Consider the following 21,982-nt stretch of genomic DNA (forward strand, 5'->3'; position numbering starts at 1 on the left):
CTTCCATGGAGTTAGAGTTAGATAACATGAAGGCTGTGCTTTTGACAATTGGCTTTCAAATGACGCACACATTTTCTCGGACATATCTCATAATTTTACTTCATTGAAATGGATTTTGCAAATATGTTAAGTGAAAGTTAGCAATAATTATTTTTATGGTCACTTCAATAACCTTTGTTTTATCTGTTTCTTTCTTTCTCAAGGGATTACCAAGTATGGAATAAAATTGTCTGAAATTATATTGTTGTTCCAGGCTCTGCCATGAAAATATATTGTCTGAAAGCACTGTGTGATATGCCATATTTGGACAATATATTGGTAGGTATAGGGAACTATTTTGCAGTTTCCTGACTGATAAGTCAAAATTCTCTTACTGCATTGTAGAAATTATGATGCTTGACTTTCTTTTGGGATGTATCCATTAAGTAAGAAAAAAAACAACCTACAGAATCCATATACATCAATCCATGTGGATATCAATAAATGTTTGAATTAATAAAGAAATGGGTGATGAGAGTAACTGTGTTTATCAAACAATTCCAAATAATACATGGTGATAGCCTGCCTCTGTGAAGTGAACCTGAAATCTGCCTTCCACCTCTGAGAGTAGGGCAGACTTAGTGACTCACTTCTGAAGAACAGAGGAGGAAAATGGAAAACAGTTACTGTACACTGGAGAAACTGGGCAAACAGCACCTTAACCCACTGATGAAGGTCGACATCTCCAGTGACCCAGTGATGTCACGTGTGTACCATGTCCTCCCAGATATGATGTGATGGGAAGGGCACTTCAACTCTGTGGTATTCTTTCTCAAAACCCACAACCACAGGCTAATCACAAGAAAAATAAGACGCTATGCCTGTACTCCTCAAGACTGTCAGGGTCATGAAAACAGTGTGGCAGTTCCTCAGATGGTTAAACAGAGAGTCACCATATGACCCAGCAATTCCACTCCTAGGTACACAGCTAAGAGCAATGACAACATATTTTTACATAAAAACCTGCACACAAATGTATGTAGCATCATTATTCACAGCAGCCAAAAGTGGAAACAATCCAAATGTCCACCAATTAAAGAATGGGTAAATAAAATGTGGTGTACTGTTTGGTAATAAAAAGGAATGAAGTACTGATACATGCCATAACATAGATGAACATTGAAAACATTATGCCAAGTGAAGGAAGCCAAATATGCAAAAGACCGCATAGTATATGATTCTATCTATATGCAATGTCCAGAAAAAGGCAATTAGTATAGCTGTACCCAAGGAATTCCCCGCTTTACACCCAGACTTCCAAAAGGCTCTTTGTTGTGGCTTTTTGCCACAGCCCCTCCCTCCCACTTTCCTGTCCAGCAATGTTCGAGTTGCAGTTCAGGCTTCTGTCACCAGGCGGCACTAAAGAACCGCCATTTGCAAATTTCTTACAAATAAGTTTATTCAAACAGCAACGAAAAATACAGTACCTTCCCTTAACATTCAGCCTATGAATATATGTACAGAATGATTCTAATTCTGTCTGAAAACACTGGTAGGTGTAAATGAAGATTGTGAAAGCATATACTCCAGAGCTTGCACACGATGGAACACCAAGTGGCAGCAGCGAAACTTGTCAGTTGGTGGGCAGGCAAAGGGCAGGAAGGAGGTGACTGAGAGAGGATGGGGCTTTGGATCGTGGTGTGGGCAGCCTGCACCGTAGTGTTCTGTGTCCTGACAGGGGATGACAGAGTGTGTGAGACAAGGACTAGGCAGCCTGTACAGCCTGTAGGGTTATGGGGGTTAACACGTGTTCGCTGGTAGGAACCCTCTGTAGAGTCCACAAAGTACATCAGCAGACATTAATGAGGGAAGAGATAAATCAGTGCACGCGACATAGATTTGCAGTCAACAGCAGATGGAACTGCTTCAACATAAATAGAAATTCTCCGAATAGAGCTGCTATCATAGTAAACAGTTTCATACTCTTTCCAAATACACGCTTTTTCACTTAAAAAGAACAAAAATGGAGGTGGATATGATGCCACCTGACATCTGTCATCTTCCTCACCCAGAAGGGTTGCTGAGTGAGTACCCACGGGGCCACAATAGCAGGGAATGTGATCCGACCATTTCTCCAGCCCTGGAAGCCCATCTTCTAAAAGGGAGGCTGCTCTGTGTCCTCTAGGGCGGGTGAGGGCAGGAGCCTCATCCCGTCCTGCCACTTACTGGACAGGTGACCTAGGCTCTGTCAGCCTGAGCTTGGGCATCTGTGACAGGGGACTCACGATACCTGTGTCACAGAGCTGTCCTGAGGGGTGAATGAGAAAACCTGCCCAAAGTATATGGCATACTGTAGAACTTCAAAGGCTCTTTAAAAAAGTCAACACTCAGTAGCAGGTGCTGGCTGAGCCTTAGGGCTAAGGCAGGCACTGTGGAAAGGTGTTTTTCATTCTTTCTCCTAATGAGCATATAGATATCTTTATGAAGGAAGCAAATCTCTCTCTGGTATGCCTTGAGTTCAAAGTTTTAAAGACAGAAGGATCTCTAGCTTCTTGGGAGACTCAGAAGCTCCTAAGAGCTGCCCAACATCGTGCCTCTGAGCAGACCCTAACCCAGTTCCCCACGCTGGGAAGACAGGCTTGCCTTTGACTCACCTGGTGAGCTCAGTGAGAGATGGCACCAGGGCAGCAAGCCGTAGTGTTTGCCTAACTGCTGCTCCTGGACTGCTGCGCATGTTAATACGTTTATAGGAAAATTCTGAATCCGACCCACAGCCACCAGGACAGGAGTCCTCAGATCATGTCACCCCAGAATTTCAGCCACCCGCTGCCTCCCTGAGAGGCAAAAATCCAAGAAGTACTAGCGTTGTTGGACACAATTGTCCATTCTTTAACTATTAATAACTAAAAATTTATATTATAAACCATCCTGTTTATTGAAAGTGTTTCATTAACTCTATTGTGAAATAAGAAGGTAAGAAGATAAGGAAATGAACATGTAGGAAAATTCAAGGGTTAAATCTGAGATGAGATTGCTCCTTCATATTAAATTTTAAACTTGCTCAAACTTCATGGCGTTGAAGATTCAACAACAACAACAACAACAAAACCCTCTTAGGGCCCCTAATCCTTATGCAGACACAGGTGTCTCTCTGTCCTTCTCTCTCTCCCCCTCTTCCCCTTCAAAGTATAAGTTCCACAAAGAGAAATGATTAAGCTTAGCGAGGAAGGCATGTCAAAAGGCAAGACAGGGCAAAAACTAGGCCTTTTGTACCACACAGTTAGTCAAATTGTGAATTAAAACGAAAACTTCTTGAGGGAAATTAAAAGTGCTACTCCAGTGAACACACAAAGGACAAGAAAGGAAACCAACCTTATTGCGGATGTGGGGAGAGTTTTAGTACTCAGGAGAGAAGATGAAAAACAGTCACAACATTCCCTTAAACCAAAGCCTAATCCAGAGTGAGGCTTTAATTCTCTGCAATTCTATGAAGGCTGAGAGAGGTGAGGAAGCTGCAGAAGAAAAGTTTCAAGCTAGAATAGGTTGGTTCATGAGGTTTAGGGAAAGGAGCCATCTCCATAACATCAAAGTGTGAGGTACAGCAGCAAGTGCTGATGTAAAAGCTGCAGCAAGTTATCCAGAAGATCTAGCTAAGATAATTAATGAAGGTGCCTACACTAAACAACAGATTTTCCATGTAGACAAAACAGCCTTATATTGGAAGAGGATGCCATCTAGGAATTTCATAGCTGGAGAGGAGAAGTCAATGCCTGGCTTCAAAGCTTCAAAGGACAGGCTGGCTCTCTTGTAATGGGCTAATTCAGCTGGTGACTTTAAATAGAAGTCAACGCTCATTTACCATTCTTAAAATCCTAGGGCCCTTAAGAATTATGCTAAATCTACTCTGTGCTCTGTAAATGGAGCAACAAAGACTGAATGACCGCACATCTGTTTACAACATGGTTTACTGAATATTTTATGTCCACTGTTGGGGACCTACTGATCAGAAAAATAAAGAATTATTTCAAAATATTACTGCTCATAGACAACTCACATGCTCACCCAAGAGTTCTGATGTAGAGGTATAGTGAGACTAATGTTTTCATGCCTGCTAAAATTACATCCATGCTGCAACCCATAGATCAAGGAGTAGTTTTAACCCTCATGTATTGTTATTTAAGAAATACATTTCATAAGGCTATAGCTGCCATAGACAGTGATTCCTTTGATGGATCTGGGCAAAGTAAATTGAGAATCTTCTGGAAAGGATTGACCATTCTAGATGTCATTAAGAACATTACTGGTTCATTGAAAGATGTCAAAATATCCACATTAACAGGAGTTTGAAAGAAGTTGATGGATGACTTTGAGGGATGCAGGACTTTAGTGGAAGAAGTAACTGCAGATGTGGTGGAAAGAGCAAGAGAATTAGAATTAGAAGAGGAGCCTGAATACGTGATTGAATTGCTGCAATCTCATGATGAAACTTTAACCGACGAGGAGCTGTTTCTTATGGATGAGCGAAGAAAGTGGTTTCTTGAGGTGGAATCTACCCCTGGTGAAGATGCTGTGAAGATTGTTGAAATGACAACAAAGGATTTAGAATATTACATAAACTTAGTTGATAAAAAAAAGTGGCAGGCTTTGAGAGGACAGACCCAATTTTTTTTTAAACATGTTTATTGGAGTATAATTGCTTTACAATGGTGTGTTAGTTTCTGCTGTGTAACAGTGAATCAGCTATACATATACATATATCCCCATATCTCCTCCCACGTGCATCTCCCTCCCACCCTCCCTATCCCAGCCCTCTTGGTGGACAAAAGCACCGAGCTGATCTCCCTGTGCTATGCGGCTGCTTCCCACTAGCTATCTATCTTACATTTGGGAGTGTATATATGTCCATACCACTCTCTCACTTTGGCCCAGCTTACCCTTCCCCCTCCCCATGTCCTCAAGTCCATTCTCCACGTCTGCGTCTTTATTCCTGTCCTGCCCCTAGGTTCTTCATGACCTTTTCTTTTTCTTTTAGATTCCATATATATGTGTTAGCATACGGTATTTGTTTTTCTCTTTCTGACTTACTTCACTCTGTAGGACAGACTCTAGGTCCATTCACCTCACTACAAATAACTCAATTTCGTTTCTTTTTATGGCTGGGTAAATATTCCATTGTATATATGTGCCACATCTACTTTATCCATTCATCAGTCGATGGACGCCTAGGTTGCTTCCATGTCCTGGCTATTGTAAATAGAGCTGCAATGAACACTGTGGTCCATGACTCTTTTTGAACTATGGTTTTCTCAGGGTATATGCCCAGTAGTGGGATTGCTGGGTCATATGGTAGCTCTATTTTTAGTTTCTTAAGGAACGTCCATACTGTTCTCCATAGTGACTGTATCAATTTACATTCCCACCAACAGTGCAAGAGGGTTCCCTTTCCTCCACACCCTCTCCAGCATTTAGTGTTTGTAGATTGTTTGGTGATGGCCATTCTGACTGGTGTGAGGTGATACCTCATTGTAGTTTGGATTTGCATTTCTCTAATGATTAGTGATGTTGAGCATCCTTTCGTGTGTTTGTTGGCAAACTGTCTATCTTCTTTGGAGAAATGTCTATTTAGCAGACCCCAATTTTGAAAGAAGTTCTACTGTGGGTAAAATGCTTTCAAACAACAGTGCATAGAAATCGTTTCTGTCAAGGAGAGTCCATTGATGCAGCACACTTCACTGTTGTCTCATCTTAAGAAACTGCCACAGCCACCCCAACCTTCAACCACCACCACCCTAATCAGTCAGCAGCCATCAAAACTGACACAAGACCCTCCAACAGCAAAAAGATTATGGCTCACTGAAGTTTCAGATGATTGGTAGCAACTTTCAGCAATAAAGTATTTTTTAATTAAGGTATGTACATTGTTTTTTAGACTTCATGCTATTGTACACTTAATAGTCTACAGTATAGTGTAACCATAACTTTTATAAGAAATGGGAAACCAAAGCACTTGTTTGATTCACTTTATTGCAATATTTGCTATGTTGCTGTGGTCTGCAACCAAGCTCACAATATTTCCAAAGTATACCCGTATCTATAATTGAGGCAAGGCTGAGTGAATCAGTAGGAAGAGTAAAGGCCTCGGGTTCAGAAGACGTGGGTTCCAGTCTGGAATCAGCCAATGAGTAGGAGCATGACATGGGGCAGTGTGGGACATTAAGGTCCCAAACCTCAGGTTCCCCATCCCGGGAGTGAGGATTCTTCCCCTCATAGTGTCCTTGTCAGGATTTATTGAAATCACAAGACAGTGAAGGTCACAAAAGTGCCTTAGTCTCAGCCAGGCCTGAAATCTGAGGCTCGGTTTCCTTATCAGTAAAGAATGAGTCACAATATGGAGTTTGTAGTCATGTCAAAAGGATTAAGTGTTATGTGTAGATTAAAAGATAAGCCAGTGTCCTATTATGCACATAATTAATGAGAATATAAAAATGATGATAACTCATCCTGGGTTAATGGAACGTTTTGCTTCCTTCCTTAATTTTTCTTTTACTATTTTCCAAATTCATTTAAATGTTTTGAAATATATTTAAGAGTATTCCATGCAGCAAATTATTCAAAAACTTTCAAACCTGGAATTTTACCTCTGGAAGGTTCATTTGGTCTTTGCCATGCAAAACTATGCCTGCTAAAAATCACAGCCTCTCGTTGTAGTACTCTCATGGGCTCTTGTAGAGGAAGGAGCATCAATCCACAGCCTCCTCAGCTTCTCTGAACTGCACGTTCCAATTGCTGTCTGTGGAAGAACTCTGCATTTCCGTTGCTGAACTGACCTGTGTCCCCAGCATCCCTCTCAAAAGTGGCAGAGAGAATCTGAGGCAACTCTTCAGACAAGATATTTGAAAATTTCAGCATCTTAAGTCCACTGTGTGATGCTACAGCCTATGAAACATTGTGAGCTCACAGTCTTTGGTCCCCTTTCACATGAAACATGTGTCTGGAGATGGTAAAGGTGGTGGAGTTACTAGATGCCTTGTGGTAATCACACCAGTAGGGTATGTCTGAGACTTCTCATGTGAAGTGAAGTTTAAGCTGAGATCTGAGCCTAAGGAGGCTTTAGCCAGCAGAAGAGGAGAGGGTGGAGACTAGCCAGATAAAACAGGAAGGAAATACCCTGTAACCTGGTTCATCCATTTGGAAAATCCAGAGTGCAAATCCCTTACCCAGAAGTTTGTCACGCTGGGAGAAACTTTGTGAAACTTAACAGGACAGTTGTAGAAAGTACCTGAACCCCTTCTGCCCTCCTTGCTCCCACCTCAGGCCTTTACTGACCACCAGCCCTCTAAGAGGAGTCCTATATTATTACTATGATTTCTATCTGTGAAACCATGGAGAAGAAGAAAGTCGTTAGGTAAAACAATTTGAGTATGATTTTATTTTACGTGTTCTTCCACCACTCACTATGCAAGCAACTTTTAATAAATTTTTCTTTCCTCTTCCCAAATTTTCCACTGGAGGAAATTCAGAAATTGGCGGTCCATGATAACTGGTGAACATATTGTCAACCAAGAAATGCAGAAGGCTGCAGATAAGAAAAATAGCTTTTACTTAGGGTCTTATGAATTATAATTTGTGAGGCACCGATTTGAGTAGCAACTCAAATGTGCTCATAGGGAAACAAAAATGGCAAGAGTTTATAAAGGTGACATATAAAGACATTCCAGAGAAGTTATATAGGTTATCTTTACAGAACTATGATTGGTGCTGGCAGGCATTCAGTCACTTGAGGCACCAGATTGGTCGCCATGCTCTGGTCTCCAGGGAATAACGAAAACAAGTTCCAGTCGGTCTCAGGTTGGCCAGGTCAAAGGTTTATGTTGCATTTGGGGGTAGAAATATGTAAGTCCTACTTCCTTACTAGCCTCCTGGCTCCATTTTCAATCCCTTTGACTTAAGTAACCACATTTTGTTGTCCATGGTCCACGTGTCTAGAATTGCAGCTTAGACATCACTCAGCAGGAATCTTTGGAAGGATGGAGGGAGCCAGTTCTCATTCAGAGTGACATTTCTGGAAGATTTTGTGGCAAATGAAGCATTAAGGGTAGCCCACGTACATTAAAACTAGTGGCAAAAACATTTCTTCTGCCTCTCCCTCCCAACTATGATGGGCAACCTATATGTGTGTAATTGAGAGACAAAAGTAATGTGAAAAAGCATATAGATGTAGAAATATACCGTTAATCCACACACCTATTATTTTTGTAGTGAAATTCCCAACCAGGTATGTACTACTATGCTATAAAATTTTACATCAGTTATTTTTCTGATTTCAAACTGCTATCTTTATAAACTAATGAAGTGCAAGAATGTGTATTAGAGAAAATATTTTTCTATATTATTTTCATCTTGTTACAGAGCAAGATGTACATCCTTGATAGTTTAGTTTATATTCCCCAGATATATTTCTCTGTGTACAGTACTATATAAACAGGTTTACATGATATATATATTCTTCCAAATTTTTCTCACAGTATGTATACACTTTTCCTCATGTTATGTATGTTTATGTGCATATGTAAATATATGTACACACTTACATATTTTTGTAATTGTTTTTTTACTTGTTTAATCTTTATATGTTTGTGATGTATAGATCTTACTTAATTTTTTTCGATAGACTTTGAAAGACACTCTTACTACTAATCAGATTTATTTATGTACGAGAATATTAAACATTTGCCTATAAAATATTTTTCCTATAATTTGCATTCCTTTCTATGTGACATGTTTGTTTGGGATTGACAAGGTTTTCTTTTTCTAACTTCCCTTCAATTTCTCAAATAAATTTGTAACAGATAAAAGGTTTTTTGGGTCACATATGCAGTTTTGAATTCCCCTGGTGTCAATGCCACGCAGATAGGGTACTCAAACAACCCTCTCACCCATGTCTTGGTCTTGGAAGTTCATGATGGAGATAAAATACCCTCCCTTAAGCCTGGAGTGCCACAGGGATTGAACTGTCTGGGGGCGGGTGTGCTGGGCATGTGGGGCCCAGGTAGAAGCAGAGGAAAGTTAACCTCCATGGAGGGGAGAAAATGATCCCCTCCATGGGATCCCCTCCATGGGAGGGAGAGGCAGAAGAAATGTTTTTGCCACTAGTTTTAATGTACGTGGGCTGCCCTTAATGCTTCATTTGCCACAAAATCTTCATTTGCCACAAAATGATGACTTACAGAATTATTTTAGGCCAGAAGCACTTTACATGGTATCTCCTATAAGCAAACATATGTTCACATATTTTGGTCTAAAGCCCTTTTCCATTGTGCCCTGAAACTCTCAAGGATTTTTTTTTTTTTTCGGTACGCAGGCCTCTCACTGTTGTGGCCTCTCCCGTTGCGGAGCACAGGCTCCAGACACGCAGGCTCAGCGGCCATGGCTCACGGGCCTAGCCGCTCCGCGGCATGTGGGATCTTCCCGGACCGGGGCACGAACCCATGTCCCCTGCATCAGCAGGCGGACTCTCAACCACTGCACCACCAGGGAAGCCTTGTTTGTAGATTTTTTGATGATGGCCATTCTGACTGGTGTGAGGTGATACTGTCATTTGCTCTTTGCCATCTGTATGTCTTCTCTTTTTTTTTTTGCGGTACGCGGGCCTCTCACTGTTGTGGCCACTCCCGTTGGGGAGCACAGGCTCCGGACGCGCAGGCTCAGCGGCCATGGCTCACGGGCCCAGCCGCTCCACGGCATGTGGGATCTTCCTGGACCGGGGCACGAACCCGTGTCCCCTGCATCGGCAGGCGGACTCTCAACCACTGCGCCACCAGGGAAGCCCACCCTCAAGGCTTTGAATCTAGAATTCCCAGTGGGCTAGAATTCCCAGTGGACTAGTATTTGATGCTACCCTATGTATTTCTCATTTTCTTTTCTGTCGTAGCTGCATTATTTTAAAGTAAAAAAATCCATGAAAATTAAAGCAATTTCTGTACTGTCAAAAGAAAAAAACTAAAAGCCTGGAAATTTGGGAGACAACATTTCAAACATTATTACAGATTTTGTACTCATGTGCAAGAACCAAAATGATTTCTGTTAATCAGTAGAGAAAGGGACAAAAAATTGCAAATAATTCGCCTAAGAAGCAAAATGCTTCTCCAATAACCTCTGGAAAGATGACAAACTATTAACTGAGGAAATGAAAATCTGAAGATGTCATAATAAGTGAAAAAATGAATTTGCATAAAATTACTTATGTAATTGCAAACTTTAAAAAGAATATGTATAGAACTACATAACTACACAAATGCTTTAAGTCAGGTATTCACATCACCTAAAGGGAAACACATCTGGAAAATGTGCACCAATCCTCTTACATTGGATATCTTGGGTATTTGTGAGTCAGGGCGAGGGGATCATGTAGATGGAAGGCGCAGAATGATTTTATTTTCTAAGTATACATTTTTAATGTTTAATATTTTGTGATTAGGCTAATTTGTTGAGAGGAACACTCGAAAATATCGAATAAGCAACTAACAAAAAAGTTCACATATATTTACCATGTTATCAAAGAGTTCACATGACACTGTTTCATAAAAAATAAAAAAATTTCAATTTTTTTTTTTTTTTTTTTGCAGTATGCGGGCCTCTCACTGGTGTGGCCTCTCCCGTTGCGGAGCACAGGCTCCGGACACGCAGGCTCAGCAGCCATGGCTCACGGGCCCAGCCGCTCCGCGGCATGTGGGATCTTCCCGGACCGGGGCACGAACCCGTGTCCCCTGCATCGGCAGGCGGACTCTCAACCACTGCGCCACCAGGGAAGCCCCAAAATTTCAATTTTTGACTTGACAGTTTATCTGTGTGGTATGTGCATTTCTGTCTTACACTTCTTTTACCCCCAAATGTTCACACACTTATGTGCAGATTTTTCTTCACCTCTCTCAGTGGCTGGACTTTTCTCAGGGCATAGAGATCCAGGAAGGGATTGTGGACATGGTGTGGAAAATTCCAGAAAGTAGTGGAAAATTCCAGAAATGTCTAACTGATGCACTGGAGCCCAATCTCCTCTCTCCTTCCCTCTGCCTTGAAACCTCTCTGGTCTGGAACTTTCAGAGCTACAATTCCGGCTCTGACCACTAGGAGTATCTATCTACATTGAGGACATTTTTTTTTTTTAAAGGAAAATACATGATTTGTTTTCTTTTACTGTCATTACAGTGACCCACAAAACTCTGCTTGCTATTTCGATTATAGTTTTCAGGTCTGTTCTTTGTTGTTTGGTTCTTGTATTTTTTTTGTTTGTTTGTTTTTTGGTATTATCTCTCTGAGGTGGGCTGAGGTTAATTCCAGCCATTTGACTATTTTCAGAAAATTCTGTTACTTTGTACTAACTTAAGACAATCTCCCACACTACAGCAATAACTTAGTAAATCTGTGCTTGGAGAAGTCATCTTCCATTCCGTGGAGCTCAATTTCAGTCTCTCTTCCCCCAGGTAGCATCTGAATGACCCTAGACAAGCTCCAGCACCTCAGTAAGCCTCAGCAACCTTGGAAAGTTGGTGATTCTGATATCAGAGTCCCCTTGTGAGGAATTCATGAAAGAACAGAGGCAATGTAGCAAGTACAGAGTCTGGTCTACAGCTGGCATACAGAGTTATCTGGGTTTGCAGAATGAAGGAACACAATGTAGTGTAGCTGATCCAGAGTCTGGCATACAGAGCTCCCTGTGTTTGTAACCAGAAGTATCAAGGTCCCCTAAGCCTCCTGATTCCAGATGGCCTCCTCTGCAAGGGTGGTACAGTTGGAGAGAGTGCCCTGGGTGTTAGGCTGGTAGCAAACTCAGGGGGCAGTAATTACAGGAAGTTAAGTCTCCTCTGGCCCCCAGGGCTCTCCTCCTCTGTGCCCTTGGGGAAGGGACTTCCTGTTAGGACTCCATCTTGTTTGTGTGGCTCTGACAAAGTGGTTTGGGGCTTGCACTCTCCTTCTTCAGAAGCCCTTCCTGATATTCTCCAAACCTCCAGCTCCAGACCCACAGATTCTCTTCACGAGCAGCCTGTGAGGAGGGTGGTGACAGATCACTGCCTTCAGGCCACCCCATGGGTGAGTTGGTCAGCATGAGACCTTGTCCTCAGATCCCCACAGGGCAGGAGGGGTTCTGGGTTCCCTCCCTAACCCCAACCCACAGGACCCCCAACAAGCTGACCCCCCCTTTAGAGAAGGCATGCAGAGGGCTCAGGCTCACTATTTCCCACTCTCTTGAGGAAATGGGCCAGGTGGGCTCTGACACACCCGTCCTGATTCCATGTGGAAAACCTCCCCTCTTATGGAAATGGCCATGGCTGAGGTGAATTATTTCCCCTGGCTGAGAAAAAGGCACAAGTCATGTGATCTTCTCAGGTCTAGGATTTGGAGAGTAGGGAGGGTCACCTAGGTGGGCGTGGGATTGTGTAAACTAATATCCCTTGGATTTATACGAGGTGGGGGAGGGGCAGAAAACCCACCATTACCACTGACTATTACATTAACTAGTCAGGGTAAATTGTATTAGTCCATAGAAGCTTACTGAGGCTTGCTTTGTTGCCCAGCATATGATCTATTCTGGAATGTTCGATGAGTAGTTGTTATGTGCATTGTTCTATGTCAATTAAATACATTTGTTAACTTAAGTAACATTTTGAAACCTTCTCCCTCTAGCTGAGTTTTTGTCTGCCATTTTGTGCATCACTCAGTGAGCTGTGTTAAAATTTCCCACTGTGACTGTGAATTTGACCATGCTCTATTTCTGTTAGATTTTGCTTTGCATATTTTGGCTCTATTTTAGGACATGCATACAAATTTAGAATTTTATATTAATATCTCCTTATTGCATTGAACCTGTTATCACAAAGAAATCTCCTTCTTTCTCTAGTGATGCTTTTTTCTTTAAAGTGTACCTTTTCTTTTACTAATAGGGTTATACAAGCTTTCTGTAGGTTACTGTGGAAAAGGTATACATTTTGCCATTTTTTTTATTTTCAACTTTTCTAGATGATTAAAATTTGCATGTGTCTCTTTTCAGGAGCATTTGATGGAAGGTTTCTTGTCCAGTCTGATAATAGCTGTCTTTCTGTTTGGAATACTAATCTGAAATTTTTAATGTAAAAGTAGATGTAATTTGGTTTATATATACTATCTTACTGTATGTTTATTTTTGCCCCTTCTCAGTTCTTTTGCCTTTCCTCTCCTTTGAAATGATTAACATTTTATAACTATTAAATTGTTACCTCATGTGGCTAGGTAAACATTCTTTTGCCATTCTTGTAGTGTTTACCCTTCAGATTACAATGTACATTTTTGCCGTTTCAGTCTAATGTTAGTTAATTAGTTCTTTAAAACTCCTCAGACAATTAGGGGACCTTGAGACACTTTGATTCCATATACCCTCCAAATTTATTGTCATGCATTTTCCTTCTCTCTGTATTTAAATCCCCAGAAGAAATTACTATCATTGTGTTATATAGTCAACACTCATTTAAATTTGCCTACGTAGTCACAAATGTCATTAGTCTTTCTTTCCTGTATCTATGTGCCTCCACCTGGGAGGATATTTCTTCTGCCCAAAGAAGAGCCTGTAACATTTCTTTGAGTTTGAGTCTTCTGGTCACATATTTTCCGAGTTTTTCTTACATGATGATGAAATGAATGCATATTTTAGGACTGTTTTTCCTTAAAGCATACTTTATCTCCTATTACAATAATACTGTTACACTGAGTTGATATCTTGTTACTTTTGGAAACTTCTCAACCAAGATCTCTTCAAATACCACTTCTCCACTCTTCCCTCCCGTTCTTTCCGGGACTCACATTAACCATGTGTTAGGTATGTTCACTGCATCTCCTTTAATTATCTCCCCCTCGCTTTTGGTATTCTCCATGTTATGTCTCTCCAGGCTCCATTCTGGATCTTTTCATCGGACCTATCCTTCATATGTCTAATTCTTCTGTCAGGCAGGGAGGTCACCTTTGACCCTTGAACCATCACACCAGGGTAGATTTCAGGGTAGGTTTTATTGTGTCCCAAGAGCCGGGCAGAGAAGAGAGACTTAGAGATGAAAAGCCACTTGTCCCAGGTCACATAACCGGATCCAAGCAGAGCAGGGACTAACATCACAGACTAAACCCTGGGTCCAGATCCTTTCCTCTGAGCTTGTTTTCTTCTTGGCTGTGAATGCTGCCCACCTCTCATTTCCTGAGAAGCAGAAATACAGTGAAGTTTCTAAGCCTTTTTTAGCACTGTGATACATTTCTCTTTAGATTATAAAGCCAGTGATATTTCTTCATTAGCCGTGAGAACCTTCCCAGGAATTTTTCTGGTACTGGGCCCATTGATGTGTTGTTCTCAATTTCAGAGAACATTGATCAAGTGAACACTTTACAAAGAAAAGCAAGATGCCGGGGTATTTACCGAAGGAGACACAACTATTGGTCTCAACAGGCCACTTCCCAGCAGCAGCAATATAGAGAATCACTAAGAAGTGATGCTCACGTGGACATCCAAGCAAGATAGTAAGTGACGAGGCAGCATGGCTGACCAGTATCAACCAGTGAAAAACAAAACCTTGTAGTTAAATATGTCATTCTTCTCTCTAACCTGGAAGAGTGAGGAATGATGGGATCAGGTTAACGGTTGAGCAGTCTTTATTGTAGCTCTGCTATCATTGGCGAAAATGTAGGGAAGACTTCCCAAGACTATACGGACCACATTCTTCTCTCCACTTCCCCACAGTGCTCCCTATGCCATTCCATCCTGTCATCGGAGAGGCAATTTTCAGGAACAAGACGAAACCCATGTTAGCAAGGAGACAGAGCAAAAGCCTCCAGAGAGAAGAATGGAGAGAAGCAGGCAGGATGAGACCTTGGGGAGCTGGTTCAAGATCAGAGTGAGTGTGCTGGCTAAATGGACCTAACATGTAGAAGAAGATGACAGAGAGAGTCATGTTGGGCGCGTGTAGAGATGCTGGGAACTTTTCCTCTCGTGGCAGTGGAGTTGGTAATCTGTCTTGTTATTCCTAGGAGTTAACTTCCTAGATCATGTGAGGGCAGGTTCAGAGAAGCAATATAAAGGGAGCAGACTGACTGCAGGGAGCATGGGAGAGGCTGTCTAAAAGCAAAGGAGGAAACTACTGCCAAGGAGATGGAGCAACTCCACACCAGAAGACACAGTTTGGCTCAAGCTGAGTGCGGGAGGAGGTTGAGTCTCTGGGGTCCTCGTCAGAGGGGCGGGCCAAGTCTGCCTTAGGTAGGATCTCTTAGAACTTTATAAAAGTAAGCACATGTGAAAGATATGAAGTCGATTATTTCAGGAAAAGTATTTAAATGGAAAGAAAGGGTATTTAGGAAGTCCTTGTCTGGTGTAAAAGTTAGCGATAACAGATATTGTCCTATCTTAAGAAAGTACCTAAAGCCTGAAAAAGGTCCTAAAGCAAGACACAGCTGGGTCTTATCTTAACCTTGGATTCCATTGTATCACTTTTCTTTCCCCAATTATTTCTTTGGCTCCTAGATTCCCTTCGGTATTAAATATGATGAGAAGTGGCTGCTGAATTTGATTCAGAAGCAATGCAGTGTCCCCTTCACCCCAGTCGAAGTAAGAGAGGACATTGAGGCCGATGAGAGGAAACGGGGTAGATGGCAGGCCCAGGTGAGAAATGGCTCTGGTCTCATACTGTGCTTCTCTTGTCACTCTCCCTACAGTTTCACTATGAGAAAATGCAGGCCCAGTTCTTCGTTGAGAATGCCAACATTGCCTTCGCACTGAAGAATGTCAACGGCAAGATTTACAATGAGGCTAATGAAAGGGTATGTATCAAGGGCATGAGCAGGGCTAGCTGGGGGCAAGAGGGCAGGACAGGGGCATGGTCTTGCTTGATCCCAGGGCTCAGATTTCCTGGAGCTTACCCAGCCCCTCTTGTGTTCTCAACAGATATCTATCTTTGTTGATCCCTGTGATGCACCCCACTCTGTGCTGAAGGAGCTGAGGTCAGAAAAGGTGGAGCAGATAAAGGTAATGCAGACTCAACACAACCTGTGCACTCACAGCCAGACCCACCTATTGCCCCCGATCACCACCTCAGACTCAGAGCCCCTGAACCCCATCCCTAACTCTGCAGCTGCCCGTGAAGGAACAATATGATGCCTCCCAGCAATCTCTTGACATCCAGAGAGTCCGCTCTGACCCTGGTATGGCTACAGCAGTAATTGTAGAGCAGGTGAGGGCAGAGGGGTCTAGCTGGAAGGGATACTCAGGAATGGTAACTCGGGGAGGGGTTGGTGCTGGAGCTGTACCAGCCAGGAGCCTCTCAGTCCCCGTTTCCCTCCTTCTGTCTTCCTGGAGACTCGATGACCCGTGATACTGGAATGGCACGAAACCCTAGAACTGGTGTGGCCGCCTCCCTGCAGATCCATCCAGGGAATACGCCCAAGGTGAGGACCTTAGACCCAATGTTGGGGCAGGTGGTGATGGTGGGAGAGATTAGGTAGAAGAGGCAGATTTGTCTCAGGTGTCCCCTGCTGGGGTCCTCACTCTAACTCTTTCCTCATCATAGCTTTTGGCCTTGGACCTGAGCAATAAGAAACCCTACCAGCTGCACAGCCTGTCCAACACTATGCCGAATGCTTCCAACACCAAGAACTTGAACCTCTCCAACACTGAGGTGAGGTGTGGTACCCAGATCCGTCTTTGAAGGGAAAGTGGGAAGGCGCATGTGGTGGTGACAGAGGAAGGGAAATGGATTTGTAGGAAAAGGAAGCGACTAGGGGTGCACGGCCATCCTGGCTCTGTTTCTCTGGCCCATGTGGTTCCTCCTCATAATCACAGGTGGAGTCTGCAGGGGAGATGGACAAGGGTGAGCGGCTGGAGCCAGAAGGGATGTGTGCAGACAGAAACCCCCTGTGCACCACCTTCCCTGATATGTCAACCAACATAAGGTCAGATGCATCCTCTGTTACCCGGTGGCAGCCTGAGCTACTCCCGAAAGTGCCCGTTTGCAAGGGGCAGCTGACGTGGACCTCAGGGAGGACTACAGGCCCTATGCTCTCCTCTCTGCATCAGAAAGCTGCCAAAGTTTCAACCAGCACCCAGTGGGCCCCCAGCCCAACATGTGCATATTTTACATTCTTACGTGCTGTGTCTGAGCCATTCTGGGGCAGGTGAAGAGCTGCAAATGGGGCGCCATTTCCCCTTTCTCCTCTCTTCTTCCCTTACCCCCACCACGGGAAAGCTTCTTTCCCTTCCCTTTGTTTTCTCTCTCTCCCTTGTGTCTAGGCCCACATGTCTCTCTCATCTATCCCCTCGTACCTTCACTCCCTTTCTGTCTTCATCCCCCTCCATCTCCCTCCCTGAGCCCCACCTCACTCACCTCCCTGCCCCAGCACCCTGGGCCATCCAAGGGGGAAGTCCAGGTCTTGGTCCAGGTCTTGGCAGAGTGCTGGACCGCCAGTGAGGTAGCAGAGCCTCGGGCACACACCCCATTCCCTCTTCTCTCCACAGCCTGCAGTGGGGCTCTGGAGGCAGGAAGGGAGGGGAAGGAAGCCCTGCAACATGGGTTTGAAATGCTGGTCCCTGTGGCACTGGAGAAGAGAGTCCAGGCAGTCTGCGGGGGAGCTACCCAGGGGAAGGAGAGGAAGGGAGGGAGGGAGGCGGGGAGGGAGGGAGGGCCTGCCCTCCCTCTGTGTCAGTCGATGGGGGACGTGTTCAGGGCCCTGGAAGCCTGGGACGCTGTGGTGTGGGTGTACTTGCTCCCATGAGGAAGAGGGTCACCGCCACAGTTTCACTGACTTTTCTGTTCTGTCTTGATTTTGGCAGCTCCATCCTGGAATTGTTCCCCAAGTTACTAACCTTGGTAAGTGTATTCCTTGTTCACTGACTCCTCTAACTGGCACTGACAGCACCCACATACTACTCTGAACCCCATTAGGTCTTGCCCCAGTTACAGTTTTGAAACTGACCCTTCAAAGTCCTGGGCGGAGGGGGATGGTACAGTCCCTGTGGGAACCTGACAAACGCTCTGGATCTTCTTCAAGCACATTCTTCATAGGCTTTGGGGAATCCACGGTGATGATCCAAACTGTAGTCCTGCCCATGGAATTTCCAGGGCCCTTTCACACCTGACCTCTGACCCTCACCCTCCTGGGCCCATCCTTTTCCCTGATCATCTAGCACCACCTCCTGGTCTGCACTGCTGACATCCTCTTCTCTTCCCCAGGATGACCAGGAGACATCCCCACTGGCTAAGTGTGGTTTTGAAGCCTGCAAGCGCTTACCAAGCTGCAAGGTGAGGACGGAGGATCAAGCCGGGTTTTAAGTGGTGCCTGAGAAGGGGGTGTCAGCCATGGTCCTGAGGACTGTTTTGATTCCAGGGAAGCTACTTTGGATCTGATGAGCTGAAGAGCCTAGTCCTGCAATTCCTGAAACAGTAAGTATCTCTGGGAAGCTGAGCAAGGGGGGCAGGTCTAGGACAGGTGAGGCCACCTGAGCACAGGTCTGCTCAGGGGAGTTTTCAAGTCTCATTTGAGGTCCAGACCACAGAGATAGACTGTCCTCATTGCTCCCCCTCAGGTACTACTTGATCTATGACTATGGAGACAGACAGGTTCTCGCGGGTGCTTATCACGAGGAGGCCTGCTTCTCCCTGACGATTCCCTTCCACCCCGAGGACCCAGCCCCGTGAGTATGACAGTACAGCCTCTGCTCCCGGGCCGTGTGGCCCCCCAGCAGACACAGGCCAGCTCCTGCAAACACCCACCACCCACTGTTGCTCTTTGTCTCCTAGAAGCAGCTTGTGCGAGTATTGCAAGGACAGCAGGAATATGAAGAAACTCAAGGACCCCTGTGAGTGTGTCATGGGAAGACTGGGTGGGAAAGGGCGGTGAAGGGGTCAATCATAGGGCCCAGGGCGTGGCAGCCCCTGACCTTCGCTCGCTTCCCCTCCCCTCACAGACCTGCGGGTCCAGCTGCTGAAGCACACAAAACGTGTCATTGTGCACACCCTCTGTGTGTTGCCCAAGACTCAGCATGCCTTCAGCTCCTTCGTGGTGGACACGTGGTTCCAGACGGTGAGCGCCTGCTTCCTCCCTCGCGTGGGCCCAGGAAGCCGCAGGTGGGTGGGAGGTGGAGGTGGTGACTGGGCGCCTGGGCTCTTCCCTTTCAGGAAACGATGCTCTGCTTCTCCGTCAGTGGGGTGTTCAAGGAAGGTGAGTGTGTGTAGACCCCCAGCGCAGATGCCCCACTGCTGCCTCCCCCTGGCCAGGCTCACACCCAGAACCACCCAGCGTCCCTGACCCCTTCCCTTCCCTTCGCTTTCTTTCCCCTTCCCTTCCCTTCCCTCCCCTTGTATTCCCTTCTGTTCCCTCCCCTCCCCTCCCCTCCTCTCCCCTCCCCTTCCCCACTGTGTTCTCCTGCCCTCAGGCTTCCCACAGACAACCCAGGTCTGAGCTGTGTCCATGCCTGTCTGCCCTGCACACCCTGGGCGTTGGGGACACAGGCTGTGGATTTTGGTGGCTCTCATCCCAGATCCTTACTCTGAGAACTTGGGCCATTACTGAACCTCTCAGTTTCCTCATTTGCAAAATGGGGTAGTAGTATCCACCTCCTGGGCGGCTGTGAAAAATGCATCCCCGTGAACTTGGGCAGTGGTCGTCAGGGACCCTGTCACTGGGTGCAGACTGCTCCTATAGTTGTCCTCCCCATACCCAACACCCTGGCCCCCGTGAACAACTGCCCTCTCAGCATGAGTGTCCAGTCACACCCTGACTGGGGACCGCTGTGTGAGCGTGTACAGCACGTGCAGCTGTAAGGGGTACTGTTGTTTGTTTGCTGTTGAAGTGGAAGGAAGTTCTCAGGGCTGTGTGCATGCTTTCACCCGGACCTTCATCGCTACCCCTACCCACGACTGCAGGTGAGAGCCCTGTGGTGGGCGTGAATGCCCATCCCCGCCTGGGCTCAGGGGCGTGGGAATGTGGTGGCAAAGACCTTAGGTTTACTCAGTATTGTGGAAAGCCAGCAGGGAGATCCCAGGAGCAGTGTAGCCTAGTGGTTAGGAAGAGCGTGGGCTCTGGAATCGGCCTATGGGTTCTCTCCTTGAAACAACACTCACTCGCTGTGTTATCTTGGTCAAGTCACATGACCTCTGTGTGACTCAGTGTCTTCTTCTGAGAATGGGGATCAGACTGTCCACCCCTTGCACTGTGGTAAAGGGTAAATGTGAAATTGCCCCTGGGTTGGGGATGAACCTATAAATCAAGTGAAGGTGGTAGACAGTCTCTCCAAAGGTGGCCTCTGTGGGGAGGGGCAGAGGTACCAGTCAAGGAACCTGGGAGACAGACACAGGAGGGACGTGGAAGGAATCTGGTTGCTGAGTGCCAGTGGGAGCAGAGTCAGTTTTGGGGGTGTGGGTGTGCATCCACCAGTTGTCTGAGGGCCCATTTTTCCTTCAGTCTGTGCATCGTGAATGACGAGCTGTTTGTGAGGGATGCCGACCCCAGTGAGACCCAGAGTGTGTTCTCCATCCCACTGCCTATACCCACCTCAAGCTCCATGCACCCCTCTCCCAGCAGCAGCAGGACATCATGCAGGCATTCCCCACCCCATCTGGGATGAACCTCTAGTGTTCTCAGAAGTGAGTGCTGGGGTTGCATGGGGATAGGAGGGAGCTGGGAGGAGTAGAGGAGTGATTAATGGGAATTTTCAGGTAATTATTTTAAATCTATTTTTTCTTACAAACGTTTACTTGTGAGAAATACCCTAATTTCATACTAATACATTTCCATGTATTATAAAATACAGGTATCCTATCTTATATACTGTTTTGAAACTTCTTTTATTATTAGTGCCAGCATAGTTTCTTCTCAGTATATGTGACGCTACATTATTCTTTCTAAGATCAATATATTAAACAATTGAATTCCAGGAAGCCATAAGCTATTATTGATAGGCATTTAACTTTTCGCCTCTTTTTCAGCATTACATGCAGTGGCATCTGCTCATTCTAGTACATAAATGTTGGTAAACTTGAAGGCTTGCTCTTGTAGCATAGATGTAGCAGTGAAGTTGTGTGGTCAAGTGTCTCCAGTTTGGTCCTAAGGGAGGTCATCTATCCTCCCCCACTAGAGGTGCTTTCAGTACAATGACTAGACTATACCAGAACTAAAAATTTCTTTACTCATCAAAAAGTGAATTCTGAGAATTCAGAGATAAGAAGAAATAGACCTCTAGGCTTTCAGGAAGGTGAAGGTGGACAGAAGTCAGGTGCCCTGGGGTTGACACTCATGGCTGCTGGCTCTGCTGACATCCCAATTCTTTCTCTTTACTTTCTTCAGTCCACGGGCAAAATTCCACATGTGACCCTCATCCACTGACCTGGGATCTTGAGAACAAAACTCTGCAAATGAGCCTTTAGATGTCATTTTCATCCTCATCATATTTGTCACCTCTCTTCTCTTAACTGAAGCCATATCCATGACTAAGCTTGCAGTCCAGCTAATCAGGAAGCCGAAGTTTACCGTGTAGGCCTGCCCATTGTTTTTTATTTTTCCAACGCATGATCCTTGTTTATCTTTATATTAAAGAGTAACATTGCACATTGTATATTGTGTGTCTTGGATTGCTCTTCCCTTGACCCAACCATGAGTTAGTGGGGCCAGGACCAAAAGGTCCCATCTCCCACATCATCCCTGGCAGTCTCTAGCATTTATATCCGACCTACACAGTGCTTGAAAATTATAGAGTAAGGACTCCATTCCTGGACAACCCTAAAATCCAAGCTTTGCCTCCCGATAACCTTCTCCCCACCACTTCAGTACCACAAGTTGCGACCGTTCTGATGTTCACTTCTATAAACAAATATAACGTATTTAGCAAGTAAAGTACCATATTTACTCCATTAATTATGGATTTCTTAATTATTTAACAGGTCTAAAACTGTGTTAACATATTTATTAGGTTCTTAGGTTCTGTACCTAAGAGTATTTTCCCCACAAC

The 21,982-nt window shown here is 44.8% G+C and overlaps 1 protein-coding gene across 1 annotated transcript; it reads left to right on the forward strand.

Annotated features, from left to right (window-relative positions):
- The first annotated feature begins 261 nt into the window (after window positions 1-261).
- Window positions 262-21,512, forward strand: LOC137216752 (nuclear RNA export factor 3-like). Its single transcript, XM_067722774.1, has 21 exons — window positions 262-318; window positions 10,605-10,830; window positions 14,355-14,511; window positions 14,732-14,885; window positions 15,509-15,592; window positions 15,700-15,804; window positions 15,929-16,009; window positions 16,116-16,185; window positions 16,340-16,428; window positions 16,551-16,658; window positions 16,823-16,932; window positions 17,810-17,846; window positions 18,210-18,278; window positions 18,364-18,419; window positions 18,563-18,670; window positions 18,777-18,835; window positions 18,944-19,059; window positions 19,155-19,197; window positions 19,829-19,901; window positions 20,440-20,596; window positions 21,320-21,512. The coding sequence occupies exons 1-21, from the start codon at window positions 262-264 to the stop codon at window positions 21,344-21,346; spliced, it is 1,986 nt and encodes a 661-aa protein (XP_067578875.1). The 3' UTR covers window positions 21,347-21,512.
- The last annotated feature ends 470 nt before the right edge of the window (window positions 21,513-21,982 follow it).

The sequence above is a fragment of the Pseudorca crassidens genome, chromosome X (assembly GCF_039906515.1).
Source record: "Pseudorca crassidens isolate mPseCra1 chromosome X, mPseCra1.hap1, whole genome shotgun sequence".
Lineage (NCBI taxonomy): Eukaryota > Metazoa > Chordata > Mammalia > Artiodactyla > Delphinidae > Pseudorca > Pseudorca crassidens.